The sequence below is a fragment of the Cervus elaphus genome, chromosome 11 (genome assembly GCF_910594005.1).
Source record: "Cervus elaphus chromosome 11, mCerEla1.1, whole genome shotgun sequence".
Classification (NCBI taxonomy): Eukaryota; Metazoa; Chordata; class Mammalia; order Artiodactyla; family Cervidae; genus Cervus; species Cervus elaphus.
In genome coordinates, this window is record NC_057825.1 from 31,821,949 (window position 1) to 31,838,837 (window position 16,889).

General features: G+C 49.6%; 1 protein-coding gene across 6 annotated transcripts in view; it reads left to right on the top strand.

Annotated features, from left to right (window-relative positions):
• Positions 1-16,889, top strand: part of EFR3B (EFR3 homolog B) — a 95,499-nt gene that overhangs the window by 62,626 nt on the left and 15,984 nt on the right. Inside the window, exons 5-14 of one of the 6 annotated variants that reach the window (XM_043917331.1) lie at positions 1,401-1,522; positions 8,479-8,628; positions 10,068-10,202; positions 10,647-10,725; positions 11,490-11,598; positions 11,873-12,034; positions 13,211-13,322; positions 13,906-13,957; positions 15,935-16,107; positions 16,638-16,713. In XM_043917331.1, the coding sequence (XP_043773266.1) occupies positions 1,401-1,522; positions 8,479-8,628; positions 10,068-10,202; positions 10,647-10,725; positions 11,490-11,598; positions 11,873-12,034; positions 13,211-13,322; positions 13,906-13,957; positions 15,935-16,107; positions 16,638-16,713 (1,170 nt within the window). Of the gene's footprint in view, positions 1-1,400; positions 1,523-8,478; positions 8,629-10,067; positions 10,203-10,646; positions 10,726-11,462; positions 11,599-11,872; positions 12,035-13,210; positions 13,323-13,905; positions 13,958-15,934; positions 16,108-16,637; positions 16,714-16,889 lie in introns of all 6 variants that reach the window. The other 5 variants (XM_043917332.1, XM_043917329.1, XM_043917333.1 and 2 more) reach the window with 5 other exon arrangements.

Genomic DNA, 16,889 nt, shown 5'->3' on the forward strand with positions numbered 1-16,889 from the left:
CTGAAGAAGGAAATAGCTACCCGCTCCAGTATTCTGACCTGGAGAATTTCATGGACTATACAGTCACAAAGAGTCAGACATAACTGAGTGACTTTCCCTCACTCTGTATCAGCCTGACTTTGTGTTCTAGCCTGCAGGGTTTAGGAAGATCACATAGCCAAACAACAGCTTTATCGTTGTTTCTGCAACTCCCAAACTTATGTCTAATTGATGATCTTGTGATCACATGGATTACCACTACACTTCTTCTGCATTGCCACATCAATAAATCAAACAATGTCATTTGGATTTATTGCTAATAGCAGAATTAAAACTTCCAAATACATATGTACATTTTAGATGTATTTTTGAAGGAAAGACTTCCTTATTTGCTTTGCATGTTGAGATCTATGAGTCAGCAGAAAATAAATGTGTATTTATTATTGCAAGAACAAAACACTATAATAATTAAGAATGCTTGTGGGTTGCTAATTTTCATCTGAAAGAAAGTTATTAGCAACTTTAAGTATTTAAATGGGGAAAACAGGTTGACAATACTGAATATTGTGAGAGTGTACTAACTAGATAATTTTAGTAATAACAGTATGTCCTTTTTGAACCAACAAAGGTTTGTAAAAATTGAATAATAGTGCAAGGCAGAATAATGGAGAATATAGTCTAAATCAAATCTGTTTAGAGTTGTTTGTGGTACTAAGCAAAATAAGCTGTAAGAATTATATTTCATTTTGGGTAATTTAACTCCACTCAGTCTGTGACTCTCGCTTCCCTGCGGGGCTCAGTAGAAATCAAGTCCCTATTTAGAACTGCAAATTCGCAGCACAGCGATGGCAGAAGGGATCTAGCAGCTGAGAATGCTGAGCAAGACTTAATGAACTGAAATGGCACACCTTCAACATGTACTCAAAATTTTCACAATAAAACGTAGTTATGGTTTCCAATTAAAGTTCAGATTTGCCCTGGTTTCCCAGAATGCCTTCTAGGGTGGTGCTCTGTGCTTTAGGATTGACTTTTGCTCAACTGCAGCACTGCTCCGCGAAGCCGCAAAGCCTGTGTGTTTGGGGCAGCCCTGGATGTTAATGGGAACAGGAGTTTACGTGACGGTGCTCCCCTTTTCTCTTCCATTCTCTGCTCACCTAGCAGGGAAGGGCCAGGGATTCCTGTTTCATGTAGACTGGAGAGGGGAGCAGAATTTGGTACTCAGATCTCCAGAATCTGGTTCTCAAATCTCACAGTGTGCTCTGGGAAGCAGACTAGAGATGGATCCAGGGGTGTGTGTGTTTCCCGAGATGTGTTATCCTGTGGCTTTCCAATGGCAAAGTGCCAGAAGTGCCAGAGCCCAAAGGTGGGGGGCATGACGGGTCACCTTCCTGTCTTTTCTCCCTCTCCCCCCCCACACACAGTTTGTGAAGTTCGCCAACATTGAGGAGGACACCCCGTCCTACCATCGGAGCTACGATTTCTTTGTGTCTCGCTTCAGTGAGATGTGCCACTCCAGCCACGAGGACTTGGAGATCAAGACTAAGTGAGTATAAGGCAGGAGCATCAGTGGGTCCCCAGAGCTCCCAGCCTGGACTGCGTGTCTAATTTTACCACATTTACCACAGCTCTGGTGTTGTTGGCAGGGAAAAGGTTCGCAGCAGGACTTAGGCGAGTGCTTGGGCAGAGTTGTGCTCCCAATACAGGATTTCTAAAGGAATAGTCTCAAGGGGCAGAAAACAGAGTGAGGTGTAAGGTCATGGTCCTCTGAGCCCAATCTGAGAGCCAGTCACACACACACACACACACACCCGTGGTCTCTTTTGTTCAGAAGTGCATGCACTTACACACCCCAGAAATATTCCCACTTACCACTCTCCATCAAAATAGTGTGTTAGTGTTAGTCTCTCAGTGGTGTCTGACTCTTTGCAACCCTATGGATTGTAACCTGCCAGCCTTCTCTGTCCATTAGATTCTCCAGGCAAGAATACTGGAGTGGATTGCCATTCCTTTCTCCAGGGGATCTTCCTGACCCAGGGACTGAACCTGGGTCTCCTGCAATGCAGGCGGATTCTTTACTGTCTGAGCCAGCAGGGAAGCCCACAAATGCACACCCAAAAATAAAAAGCCAAAATCCTCGCATTGGTCGATCCCTGCTGCCCTCCTGACTTCATCTCATCCCCTCTCCCACTGCACATTCCCCTTCAGCCACACAGGCTTCTGTGCTGCCTGGAAACACACCAGGGACATTCCTGCCACAGGGCCTTTGCACTGTCTGTTCTTCTGCCTGAAATGCTTCTTGTGTGGGTCTGTACAGCTCACTCCTTCACCTCTTCCAGGCTGTGCTCAAATAGCCCCTTGTCAACAACGCCTTCCCTTGAAAATTCCCACATACCCCATCCCTTTCTCCCTCACGCTGCTCTATTTTTATTTCCCCTTCAAACATGTTTCATCATTTGCATATGTCTCTCTTCATTGTCTATCTCTCCTCACTACAATGTCAGCTCTGTGAGGGCAGGAATCAGTTTCATTCACTCAAGCATGCCAAGTGCCTGGAGAGCAGCAGGCACTCAAGAAATACTTGTTGAGTAAGTGAATGAAGGAATAAGTGCTTCTCAGATGGACATCTTAAATGACAGAGCACACTTTTACACACACACACATGCACACACACTCATACAAAAATACTTCACTCACAGAAATAGACTCGTTGACATAGAAATTAAACCCCTCAAATAACATCACAGAGAAATTCACACAAATATAGGCTGACACAGATAGACAAATCACGACACAGCATCAGGCCTATGAAGCAGTACCTTGGTGTTTTGTGCTAAGCATCGTCCTTGGAACTGAAAGGTGCAAAGGATGAAAAGTAAACCCCTGCCTATGAGGAGTACGTTATCACCTCTGGGAGGCGATGGGAAACCAAGGCAAAGGAGGAGGGAGGAAGGAGAAGGGCTGAGCCATTCACCTGACAAAGCTTCAGGAGCCGGAGGAGGCAGGGGCTGGGAGGCTGAGGCTGGGTGGCCAACACGCCCACAGGAGACCAGTTCTCCATGGCTTTTTTCCGGAACTCAGCTGCTGGCTCCTTCCTGCATCACGTCAGCACCCCAAGGGACTCGGAGTGCCACGTGGTGTGTGATGGCAGGGTCAGGGAGCCCTGTGTGCCCTTAATGACTGCTTGCAAACCATGGCTGATGGTCTGGATTGGAGGAACCCCAGGATGCAAACCCCTCCATCCCCCAGGCTGCCAGTTCCCAAAGCTTCTGAGCCTCAGGACTGCTCTGGGGCAGGACCCGTGTGACTGGCCGGCAGTATCCCGGCTCCCCAGTCTCCCCTCTCTGGAACCAGCCAGGGGCTCCCTGGGGCTCTGCTGCTGCAGTGCCTCTGTGAGGCCGGTGGGGGTCAGGGGGAGGAAGGAGCCCCCTGTCTCCCCAGTGCTGATTCCCGCAGCAGCCAGCTCACTCCAGATGGCTGTGAAGAGGCAGAAGGGGATGGAGCAGGTGGGGTGTGTCCAGAAGCAGGTGATGAGGAAGAGGCAGGGCGGTAACCAGGTGTGACTGTAAGGGATGCTGACCACACAGGCAGAGCCCTGCTTTGGGAAAGGGAGGGGAGGGGACACTTCTCGTGCCGCTCTACACGCACTCACACACATACACCATCACACACATGCATACCATCACACAATACACAATTGCATACACAACCACACACATACATACAATGACATCCACACACACAGTCACGTTCACTACACAAACCCACGTGTCACGTTGTGTTAGTCGCCCAGTCGTTTAGGACTCTTTGCAACCCCATGGACTGCAGCCCTCCAGGCTCTTCTGTCCATGGAATTCTCCAGGCAAGAATACTGAGGTGGGTTTCCATGCCCACCTCCAGGGGATCTTCCCGACCCAGGGATTGAACCTGGGTCTCCTGCATGGCAGGCCAATTCTTTACTGTCTGAGCCACAAGGGAAACCCACACGCAATCACACACCCATACACCTACAACTGCGCACATATACACAATCCACGGTAGGAGGGGAGAAGGCGCAGTCACACCATGTCCTGACATGGACAGCGAATGAACATTGGGAGAAGGGTGCTGAGGTTTGCTCCTGACAGCTGGGTAGTGCCCTCGGCACCCACAGCCTGGCACCTGCCACCCATGGAAGGGAGGCTGAGGGGTGAGAAGCGATTCTCCCTTCCTCTTGTCTCCCATCCATAACCTCCCTGCATCCTTTCTCCAGGAGCTCTCCCCTGGTCCTTCGCAGCCTTTGCAGAGCCCAGAGCTCCCTTCTAAGAACTATCCTTGGGTCTCGTAAATAGGGGTGTGGGGTGTGTGTGTGTGTGTGTGTGTGTGTGTATAACCCCTTGGGTTCACACTCTCTGGGTCCCCTGCATGCAGGCAGACCTCCACTGAGCCCATTACAAGGAGCAGTAAGAAGCTGCTTCTCCTTCAGGCCCAGTCAGTCAGCGCCAGGTGTCATGGAATGAAATGTGTTCATATGTGGAAGGGATTCTGGGGAAATTGAAAGAGCGAATAAAAATTAATTCATAGTCATGAAGAGCGAAACCCTGAATAGAAAATTTTCCACCCCCCGGGCCTGGTTTCCCTTCCAGCCAGACTCTCTTGGGTGGGACAGGAGTCCAGCATGTCTGGGATTTATTTCTGGACTGCACGACAGAGAACCTTTCACCTGAAGCCAACAATAGTTAACAGAACTGTATTCCAGTTAATTTTTTCTCCAATCTGAAAAGCCTCGGCTCAGGGTGCTGACTGGGGGTCAGGATGGGAGTAGCTGAGTGTTTGCCCAGGGAATCTGTGTCCATTGCCAGCAGCCTAACTGATCCTGGGCCAGGGCATCTTGGTACATTAGGCAAACCCGCTACCCATTTATGTTCTCTGGGTTAAAAAGCTCAGCATAGCACCCTGTGCTCAGCCTCTCAGCTATGTCCGACTCTTTGCAACTCCATGGACTGTAGCTCTCCAGGCTCCTCTGTCTGTGGGATTCTCCAGGCAAGAATACTGGAGTGGGTAGCCATTCCCTTCTCCAGGGGATCTTCCGGACCCAGGGATTGAACCTTGGCAACAGCACTTAAAACTGAAGTTGAAGTTACAAATTGCAACTAAATGTTTAGAAAAACTGCTCAACTCCAATAAGGGGTATAGGAGTTGAAATGGCTACAAGATGTGAGGATTTTTCTGAGCTACAAAATTAGAGCAGTTGTTTAAAATGAGATCCCCAGTGCTGAGGCAGAAACAGAGAGGACAGCCGTCTCCTGCAGCTTGTGCGATGGGGGTGGGGGAGGAATCTGGCAAAATTGGGAGCCTTTTATTTCTTATCGTTCGATTCAGTAATTCCATTCACGGCAATGATTTGGAATGTAGTAAAGTCGGACTTGGCTTGGCAACTCCAACTGTGCAAGTCAACAACAACAAAGCATTTTATAAAAGGATGTCCACTGTAGCATTATTACAGAAGCAAATTTAGAAACAACCAATGACCAATAGGAGACTAGTTTAGAAAGTTCTTATAACAGTGTATCAAGTAACCATTCAACGTGTTTGTGAGTTAATGATATAGGAAAATGCTTGTAATAGAATGCTATGGGTGAAAAAAACCAATACAAATTAGATATGCAGCAAGTTCTTTATTCTGTTAGATATTATACACAGAAGAAAAGCAGGACACCAAAATGCCAATGATAACTATCTTTAAGTGGTGATGGCAGGGGATAAATCATCTTTGCACTTTTCTATAATTAGCATGTTTTATGTTATCATCAGAAAAAGGTTTGGTTAAAAAAAGGAACCTCAGGATGAAATAAACAGCCAGGAAAGAGGGCCCCCCCTGCAGGACCGTCCTGTCACCTGGGTCAGCACAGTGGATACTCAGTTCAGTGCAGTTCAGTCACTCAGTCGTGTCCAACTCTTTGCCACCCCATGGACTGCAGCACACCAGGCTTCCCTGTTCATCACCACGTCCCGGAACTTGCTCAAACTCATGTCCATTGAGTCAGTGATGCCATCCAACCATCTATCCTCTGTCATCCCCTTCTCCTCCTGCCTTCAATCTTTCCCAGCATCAGGGTCTTTTCTAGTGAGTCAGTTCTTCACATCAGGTGACCAAAGTATTGGAGTTTCAGCTTTAGCATCAGTCCTTCCAGTGAATATTGAGGACTGATATCCTTTAGGATTGGCCAGTTTGAGCTCCTTGCAGTCTAAGGGACTTTCAAGAGTCTCCTCCAACACCACAATTCAAAAGCATCAATTCTTCGGCTCTCGGCTTTCTTTATAGTCCAGCTCTCACATACATGAGTACTGGGAAAACCATAGCTTTGACTAGATGGATCTTTGTCAGCAAAGTAATGTCTCTGCTTTTTAATACGTTGTCTATGTTGGTCATAGCTTTTCTTCCAAGGAGCAAGTGTCTTTTAATTCCATGACTTCAATCACCATCTGCAGTGACTTTGGAGCCCAAAAAATAGTCTCTCACTGTTTCCATTGTTTCCTCATCTATTTGCCATGAAAGGATGGGACTGGATACCATGATCTTAGTCTTCTGAATGTTGAGTTTTAAGACAACTTTTTCACTCTTCTCTTTCACTTTCATTAAGAGGCTCTTTAGTTCTTTTTCGCTTTCTGCCATAAGGGTAGTGTCATCTGCATATCTGAGGTTATTGATATTTCTCCCAACAATCTTGATCCAGCTAGTGCTTCATCCAGTCCAGCATTTCGCATGATGTACTCTGAATATAAGTTAAATAAGCAGGGTGACAATATACAGCCTTGATGTACTCCTTTTCCTATTTGGAACCAGTCTGTTGTTCCATGTCCAGTTCTAACTGTTGCTTCTTGACCTGCATACAGATTTCTCAGGAGGCAGGTCAGGTGGTCTGGTATTCCCATCTCTTTCAGAATTTTCCACAGTTTGTTGTGATCCATACAGTCCAAGGGTTTGGCATAGTCAATAAAGCAGAAGTAGATGTTTTTCTGGAACTCTCTTGCTTTTTTGATGATCCAGCGGATGTTGGCAATTTGATCTCTGGTTCCTCTGCCTTTTATAAATCCAGCTTGAACACCTGGAAGTTCACAGTTCACGTATTGTTGAAGCCTGGCTTGGGAGAATTTTGAGCATTACTTTGCTAGTGTATATGAGTGCAATTGTGTGGTAGTTTGAACATTTTTTGGCATTGCCCTTCTTTGGAATTGGAATGAAAACAGACCTTTTCCAGTCCTGTGGCCACTGCTGTTTTCCAAATTTGCTGGCATGTTGAGTGCAGCACTTTCACAGCATCATCTTTTAGGATTTGAAATAGCTCAACTGGAATTCCATCACCTCCACTAGCTTTGTTCGTAGTGATGTTTCCTAAGGCCCACTTGACTTCACATTCCAGGATGTCTGGCTCTAGGTGGGTGATCACACCTTTGTGGTTATCTGGGTCATGAAGATCTTTTTTGTATAGTTCTTCTGTGTATTATTGCCACCTCTTCTTAATACTGCCTTGTTTCATTTTGTACTCCAAGACCAAATTTGCCTGTGACTTCAGGTATCTCTTGATTTCCTACTTTTGCATTCCAGTCCCCTATAATGAAAAGGACATCTTTTTTTGGTGTTAGTTCTAGTCTTTTCATAGAACCATTCAACTTCAGCTTCTTCAGCATTACTGGTCGGGGCATAGACTTGGATTACTGTGATATTGAATGGTTTGCCCTGGAAACGAACCGAGATCATTCTGTCATTTTTGAGGTTGCATCCAAGCACTGCATCTCGGACTCTTTTGTTGACCATGAGGGCTACTCCATTGCTTCCCTTGTGGCTCAGCTGGTAAGGAATTCGCCTGCAATGAAGACCTGGGTTCAATCCCTGGGTTGGGAAGATCCCCTGAAGAAGGGAAAGGCTAACTTACTTCAGTATTCTGGCCTGGAGAATTCCATGGGGTGGCAAAGAGTGGGTCTCGACTGAGTGACTTTCACTTGCATTAGAGACTGGACCATGTGCAAAAGGGGTTCACTCTGTGCTGTTACTCACATGTCCTCTGATTTCTCAGCCAGTTTAGTCCCAGCCAAGACCCTCTTGTGCCCAAGAGCCTGACAGCTCTGTGCCTCCCCCTCCAGATCTCTTCCCCCTGTAAGTTGCCCTCAGCCCTAGTTTCTGCCTTGTCAATTCTTGGCAACCCTTTGGGCTCTTATATCTTAGTCTCAAGCTGGAGAAAACTCAGCTGGGTACTAAGAAGCCTGGAGAAAACTGGCACCTTAGGGATGAAACCTGGGTGGTACAGGGCAAGGGCAGTCAAGGAATCTCCAAGACAAGCTGAAAGACATGGCTTTCAGGCAGCCAGCCAGGAGGCCCAGTCACACGCAGAGTAGAAGGTGGGCTCCCCTCTGCCTTTATGGGCATCTGTAAACCCCTCGCTGTGCTCCCCTCCTTGTCACAGAAGCTGGACTTGCCAAGGTTTGCAGACGTCATGGCCCCTGTCTCCCTTTTCTTTACAGAATCCGAATGTCAGGCATCAAAGGTCTACAAGGGGTGGTGAGGAAGACGGTGAATGACGAACTGCAGGCCAATATCTGGGACCCACAGCACATGGACAAGATCGTGCCATCGCTGCTTTTCAATCTGCAACACGTGGAGGAGGCAGAGAGGTGAGCAGGCGAGGGAGCGGCTTGCACGGCCACTCTGCAGCCCTCCCAGGGTGCTCGGCAACCAGACAGCAAAACCCAGCTCCAAGGCCAGGGATCTTGGCGTTTGTGGCTTGTTCCACAGCACATCCAAAGCTGGTTCCTTTGGAACGTTAGCTCTGTCCTTCTGCCAGCCCTCCGTACCCCTTAAGGTCTGCATTCCTGAAGGAAAAGCAGTGATGGTGCTGGGCTCCCTGGGGTGAGTGTGTGCTGAATACAAAGAACCAAGAGTCGGGTTTCCTCGGTCTTTCAAGAAGCAGCAGGACAAGGAGGTTTTTAAATGCCAAAAGAACCCAATGCTGGGAGCTAGGACAAGAGGAGAAGCAGGTGGCAGAGGATGAGATGGATGGATGGCATCACTGACTCAATGGACGTGAGTTTGAGCAAACTTCAGGAGATAATGAAGGACAGAGGAGCCTGGTGTGCTGCAGTTGATGGGGTTGCAAAGAATCGGACTTGACTTAGCAACTGAACAACATTTCAATTTGCTGAGGAGGGCCCTTCTTCTCCCTCACTTCCTAATGGTATTTCAGGTCCTTAAAAAATGCCCACCAGCAAGCAGCCATTTGACATGAGCTCCAGATGTTAGATTTTAATCTGGGAACCCCCAGACATGAATTCATTCTGTTCATGCCACTTGCTTTTTCCCTCTGTGAAATGGGATGGAGAGAAAGGTTCCTGGTGCTGTCCACCTCCGCTGTGCATTACACCAAATGAAGATCTGAGTTCCCCACTTTCTTTCCATTGATACTGTGTTACTAGAGCTGGTTGGGAAATTTAGTATGCCCTCTGGTGGTTGTTCCTGGAATAGCATTATCTCTGACAAGCTCCTTGGTGGTCTCAGGTGGTCTAAGGATGAGGGATCCTGGGACTCCTGTCCAGATCTGAGCCCACTCCCTGTGACTCAGGTACCACTGAGTCACACCCAAGCCAGCACCCGTTTTTCCCTCCTGAGCCTTTCTTTTTTTCCCTCCTGCTTTTTGCCCTCCCTCCTCTCTCCCCTTTTGCTTTCTCCAACTCTGCTTGCATCCCTCTCTTCTTATCTCATCTTTTGTCCCTTCCAAAGCCTTGGGGGCATGGAGATACCTGTAGTCTGCACCTCCCCAGGTCCATGGTGCTCAGGGCACCTTCCTTCCCACAGAGACCCATCAGGTCTGTCCCTAGGGTGTCCAGAAAAAGAACTTTATCCCTCCTCCCGCCATCTTCCTCCACTCTGGGCTTCCTTACCCCATTTAACTTCTGAAAGCCTGGCCATCTCCCTGTGACCTTGCACAGCCTACATCAAGTTCCTGCTTGTCCTCCTGGGTCCATTTGCATGAGGGAAGCACAGAAAGCCTGCACAAAGCTGACTCTCAGACTGTGCATTCCATCCTTCTTCACCCACGGGCTGTGTGTTTCCGCAGCCGGTCCCCCTCCCCTCTCCAAGCACCAGAGAAGGAGAAAGAGAACCCGGCAGAGCTAGCTGAGAGGTGCCTTCGGGAACTGCTGGGCCGGGCTGCCTTTGGCAACATCAAAAACGCCATCAAGCCTGTTCTCATGTGAGTGTCCCCCTTCCCTGCCCACCGGCCTCCAGCTTTGAACTGTTTCAGGTCCAGCACCTCCTTGCTGACTTGGGAGGAGGGAAGGAGGTGTCACAGTTGAGGGGCTGCGGCCAAGTTGGTCCCTTCTCTGTGTCCACGTTCTTCTGCATTGTGGCATCAAAAGCTACCACGTAGTGGCCAATCACAGTTTTGGGGAGAGGAGTTGGCAGGAGTTCCAAGGCTAAAGGAAGGTGCTTGGCTTCATTCCTAAGTCCACAGCCACAGACCCTGTTTCTTGACTTCTCGTGGTTCTCTCACCTGCACCTGAAAGCCCTTGCTACTTACCTGGAAGCTTCAAGAGGGACTGGGTCTCTCAGGACAGGTTATGTTCCCACCAAGCTTCTCCTCCTTCTTTGCATCACCTGCATTTCACAGTTACTCTCCACGTTTTTTCCCTCACAGCCATCTGGATAACCATTCTCTTTGGGAACCCAAGGTGTTCGCCATCCGTTGCTTTAAAATCATCATGTACTCAATCCAGGTATGATGGTTCTCCAGGTTCAACTTGTCCCCTTGGTCAAGGGTACCCCTGGGAGCGGGATGATGCATACCTGGAGAAAACCAGCCCCTGGTTGTCTGAACTGGTGCTGCTTGACCTAGTCGTGGAGAAGGACTGGTTTAAAACATTTTATTTCTAATATGTCAGAGACTTATGCTTTATAAAACACAAAAAGAATTCCTAGAAAAAGTAAGTGAAAAACCTCATGCAAAATATAAACCCACAGACCGTAACTGGCTGCCATGGCTTTGTCAGATTGCTTACTCAACACTTACTCTCAATTTCTGTCCTTAGCTCAATGTAAATGGGCATCAGACAGATCTTGAATTGGCACCAGACCATGGGCCACACTTTGAGCAGCACTGGATTAAACCATGTGACCGCTTGTGGCCCTTACTTTAAGACCTGGGACCTGGGGGAAATGAAAAGGAAGCAATATTTTTAAACTGACTTTTGACCCACTTGAAGTGAAAGGGCCCAGGAAATACGTGGAAATCCAACTTTTCATTGGGATTTGACTCAACTCCTCCTTGGACCACGGAGGGGGGAGAGACTTAGGAAGAGGAGCCAGGGTATCTGGGCGCCCCTTCTAGTGCCGGCTGGCTTTGGGACCTCACTTTTTGTCCACACAACTTTGGGTCCTCCTGGAGGGCTGCCCTGGCTCAGAGGCCACGTGGGGGGTTGCTGTTTGGGGACCAGCACGTCTTCCTCCTCCCCAGCCGCAGCACTCCCACCTGGTTATCCAGCAGCTCCTGAGCCACCTGGATGCCAACAGCCGCAGCGCGGCCACGGTGCGGGCGGGCATCGTGGAGGTCCTGTCGGAAGCTGCCGTCATCGCCGCCACCGGCTCTGTGGGTAAGGGGGGAATCTTGAGCGGAACGGGGGCTGGAAACCCCCTCAAGGACGAAGAACTGCCCTTAGCGGTAGGCTGTCCCTCCTTCCAGAAAAGGGCAAGGGTAGGGAGGTGTCAGAGCGCTTATCCAGGAGGAGAACTCAGCCAGGGAAGGTGGGGGGTCAGAGGAAGCCCCTGGCTGGAAGTGGGCCTGGGCTTGCCCGGTAAGCCTGGGCAGGGGGCAATGAGCCAGGAGTGCCAGCCCCAGATGTCAGGTCTGCCACCCCCTACGCTCAGGGCCCACGGTGCTGGAGATGTTCAACACTCTGCTAAGACAGCTGCGGCTCAGCATCGACTACGCTCTGACTGGGAGCTACGACGGGGCCATCAGCCTCGGCACCAAGATCATCAAGGAACACGAAGAGCGCATGTTCCAGGAGGCAGTCATCAAGACCATAGGTGAGCCCCGGGAGGGGCGGGGCCCGGGGGGGTGGGGCGCCCGGGCCAGACCTGCTGAAGAAGGGGTAGATGGGCGGTCCCCATTCCCCCAAGGACGTTAGTCCCTGGCGTTGTAGGTTTGTCATCCACTCAACATCACGTTAGGGCTTCCCTGGTAGCTCAGCTGGTAAAGAATCCGCCTACAATGCAGGAGACCTGGGTTCTATCCCTGGGTTGGGGAAGATCCCCTGGAGAAGGTCATGGCAGCCCACTCAGTATTCTTGCCTGTTTTCTTGCCTGGAGAATCCCCATGGACAGAGGAGCCTGGCGGGCTGCCATCCATGGGGTCGAAAAGAGTCGGACACAGCTGAGCGACTAAGCACACACGCTCGCACTTCGTGTTAATGCACAGACACTGGAGGAAGTGGAGTCAGCCCACAGTGCACACAGCTCACAGAGTCCCTGGGGCCAGGCCTGAGTTAGATCACAGAACAATCTCCCTGGGTTTCTCAGCCTGGAGTTCAAATCAGAGGCTAAGAGAGGCGAACTCTTCTTGCACCCTAGTCCCCATTAGGCCTGCCTGATCCTTCCATGTCTGAGCGATTGGACGGGTTCAGTTCAGTTCAGTTCAGTCGCTCAGTCGTGTCCGACTCTTTGTGACCCCATGAACTGCAGCATGCCAGGCCTCCCTGTCCATCACCAACTCCCGGAGTTTACCCAAACTCATGTCCATTGAGTCGGTGATACCATCCAACCATCTCATCTTCTGTCGTCCCCTTCTCTCCTGCCCTCAATCTTTCCCAGCATCAGGGTCTTTTCAGATGAGTCAGCTCTTCACATCAGGTGGCCAAAGTATTGGAGGGGAGGTGAGAGAAAGAAAGACAAAAGGAAGGAAAGAGGACAGGGGGAAAACTGTGGGTATGCACATGGATATTGAAGGGGAGAACTCTGAAGTCCACACATGATTGTAAGGGTTCAGAGTCTTCCTGTTCCAGTGCCCCTGGAGCGTCCCGTCTAGGTCCCACAGACCTTCACCACAGCCACGGGAATAACAGGTCAAGGGATGGGAGCCTGAAAGAGTCAGCTGGCACTCCTCACAGTAGTTTGTTTGGCTGAAAGGCTGAGCAGAGACCCCCCCGCCCCCTGCAGCTGCCGGCCTTACCAGAGCCAACCCTCTCCTCTGTCTTTTCCCCGCAGGCTCCTTTGCCAGCACATTGCCTACTTACCAGCGCTCCGAGGTGATCCTCTTCATCATGAGCAAGGTTCCGCTGCCTTCCCTGCACCATCCCATGGAGACAGGGAGGACTGGGTGAGTCTACCCTACTTTCTTCTCCCTTCTTGGATTCCGCCAACTCCCCTTCCCACGTTTCTGGGCTCTCTTCCTTCTCCACCTCAACTTCCCTGGTTCTGCCCTCACATATCTTCTCTCATTCTGCTCTCAAATCCTTCCACAGCCTTTCGTGGGCCTTTGGATCCTACTTAACTCCACTGACTGTCCCATCAGTAACAATCTTCCACCTCGAGGGGTGTGTGTGCTAAGTTGCTTCAGTTGTGTGCTACTCTCTGTGACCCCATGGACTATAGCCCGCCAGGCTTCTCTGTCCATGGAGATTCTCCAGGCAAGAATACTGGAGTGGGTTGCCATGCCCTTCTCCAGGGGATCTTCCTGACTCAGGGATTGAACCTGCATCTCTTTACGTCTCCTGCACTGGCAGGCGGGTTCTTTACCACCAGCTGGTCAGCGTCATTCCTCTGGAAGTCACTGTCTTGGGTGACCCAACAGGTTTAGCCTCGTGGAGAATCTAATCACAAGAGAGCACTGGGCACACAAGTGTGGGGTCTTCTGTATCTGTACCACCATCCTGCTGATCATCTGTATCTCTGCTCTATAGGGAGAACAGGAACCGACTGACCCAGATTATGCTGCTGAAATCCCTCCTTCAGGTAAGCCTCTCCTGTCCCCATTCCTGCTCTGCCTCCGTAGGAGGCAGCTCCTTCCAAGGGACCAAGAGAAGGCTGCCACTTTCTGTTGTGCAGGTTGCACACTGCACAAACATATCCAGCCAAAGGGGTGAGTAGGGGACTGAAATCTAACCTGTGTTCCACTCACTCGGCAGGCTGGGCACCCACAAGGCTAGGTTGTCCAGAGCAGGCAGGACACCTGTTTCTAACTTTCACAAAGGTACCTTCTCAGATACCGATGGTCTTGTCACTCAAACCTTATCTCTGTATTGAGATGGAATCTACTGGTTCCTGCCCTTTCTCCTTCCAGGTATCTCACCAGGTGCCCTCCGCCTGTTTCTCCCTTGGCATTTATGCCCACCTCAGTCTCCCAGTCACCATCTTTGCCTTTATCAGTTTTTTAAAAATAATAACTATAATTATTTTAGGTAATTTAATTTTAAAATTATCTTTAAAAGTTTTTTGGCCATGCAATTATGGCTTGCAAGACTTTAGTTCCCTGACCAGAGATTGAATCTGGGACCCAAAAGTGAAAGTGCCAAGTGCCAAGTGCTAACTAACCACTGGACCACCAGGGAATCTCCGCCCCCACCCTCCACTTAGCAATATTTTTGCATTTGTCTTCCTTCCATCTTTGCAGCCATCACTGGAGCCTGGATTTATTATTCTCAAATGCCATTCCCATGACCAGCTTGTTCAATATATAGATTCCCGAGAGACTTTGAACCATCAGTTTGAGTGAGGTCCTAGAATGTGTATTTGTAACAAGTGCCGCAGGTATTTTTGTGCACAGCCCTGGCCTAACCTCTGGACATTTCACAACTAGATTACTCTCTTGGTTACTCCCTCCCTCCTTACCTATCTTAAATACAACCAAGAAGAATTTTCTAGAAATGTTGTTCCTCATGGATCGCTCCTTGTTAAAGAGTGGATCTCAGTTTTCAATTGCTGTACACCCAGACTTCGAACTTCTCAGACTGAAATTGGAAGGCCCTCAGTACCCATTCCCTCCCTAGAACCTCCATATCATCCCTCAACCTGTCTTTGTGTTAACCATGCTAGTCGGCACAGCCCCCTCACTCCTGATCAGGCCTTCCGTCCCCACTTCCCAGCCCACACCTTTCATGTCACCCCTTATTAGAAAGGCTTTTCCTACTGACACCCACATCTGGCTACCTCCTTGGTCTATGTATTCCTGCCATTTCTTTGCTGAGTTTACCCTTGTTAATTTTGTACCCAGCATCTTACCAAGGTGATGATTGGGGACACACCTTAAATACATCCCCCTTCAGTAAACACTGATGCCATCAGGCTTTACCAGAGCCTCAAGGGCCTGCTGAATCATCACAGGCATTGTTTTGCAATATGGACTTAACAGTAAATCTGTTTGGCTGTTTTTTGACAACATCGCGGATGAGATGTCTCAGTATGCCAACAGGCTTTAATCCAAAGACCACCATCATGGCCTAGCTAGAAGAGGTGTAAACAAACGCTATGTGTGTTCTCTGACTGTGACTATGTCTGTGGGTTCTAATTCGTCAACCCAGCTGTAAGTTTTTCCTCTATCTGTCGTTTTCTTTGTGGCCGTTCATGCTCCTGATGAAGTGTGTTCATGGTGAACATTCACTGTGTGTGCCTTAATGGGTTGGAACTTTAGATTCAGATACTCTCTGGCTCCTTGCTCCCCTCCAGTGCTCATCCTCTGCTTGCTTTTAGCAGCTTAATGTCCCTGGATACTGTCCCCATCTGCTCAGCTAAACTCAGCTGGGCAGGTTGCCTCAGTAGATGATGGAGGGTTCCCCAAAGCTGCCTAAGGTGAAGGACAGGGGGAACTGGACTGGGGGATGTTTAGAGATGATGGGTGCCTGGGACCCAGCTTCTGCTGGCTGTTTCTCCGTCTGCTCCCTGCTGCCAGGAGGACCAGTATTCCTAGGCATGCAATCCCGGGCTCCCTTGCAGGTATCCACTGGCTTCCAGAGCAACAACATGATGTCAGCTTTGCCCAGCAACTTCCTTGACCGCCTTCTCTCCACCGCCCTCATGGAGGACGCAGAGATCCGTCTCTTCGTTCTAGAGATTCTCATCAGTTTCATTGATCGTCATGGCAACCGTCACAAGTTCTCTACCATCAGGTGAACTTGGGGTCTCCCCCTGCCCCCCGCAATTTGATATGTGAAGGGGAAGAAGGCTCCCAGTAGGGTCTCACCCTGAGGTGGGAGGACAGTGCAGATCTTCAGTGGGGACCCCTCACCAAGGAGTTGACCATGGACGTGGACCCAGGGTTCTTGCGAGGGAAGGAGACTGAAAGGGTGCTTGTGTCTAAGAGAGCGAGGGAGGGAGTGGAGATTTGGGAGATAAAGAGCAGGTACTCACAGGAGCTCTTTGGTAGGAAGGGAAGAAGAGGATGCAGGGTTATCAGTAGCCTGGGGGCTGAAAGGGAGGAAAGAAAGTGAGGAAGAAGGTAATCTAGATCAGTTTTTAAGAAAAAAACGAGACAGGAGCTTGAGAACTTGAGAGAAAGTGGCAATCAGGCTAAGAACCTGGGTGGAAGGACACAGGGAGACATTAGTACAGCTAAGGAGTGGGGCAGAGCCCAGTGATACCACATGAGCCCTGCTGGCCTCACCCCAGGGCTCAGGTGACCCCTCATGTCCCCCTGCAGCACCCTCAGTGACATCTCTATCCTGAAGCTGAAAGTGGACAAGTGCTCCCGGCAGGACACCATCTTCATGAAGAAGGTGAGCAAGCGTGACCTCAAGACACATTGAAACCTGGGTGGGTCAGGCCCTGTGGACCCCAGCCTTGAGCCCCCAGTGGCCATCACCACTGGCCATGCCTACAGAGCCCTCTTCCTCCTCTCTTGACTATGATTAGTCAGAATGACCAGCCGACCCCTCTAGGGAATCAAGCCCCC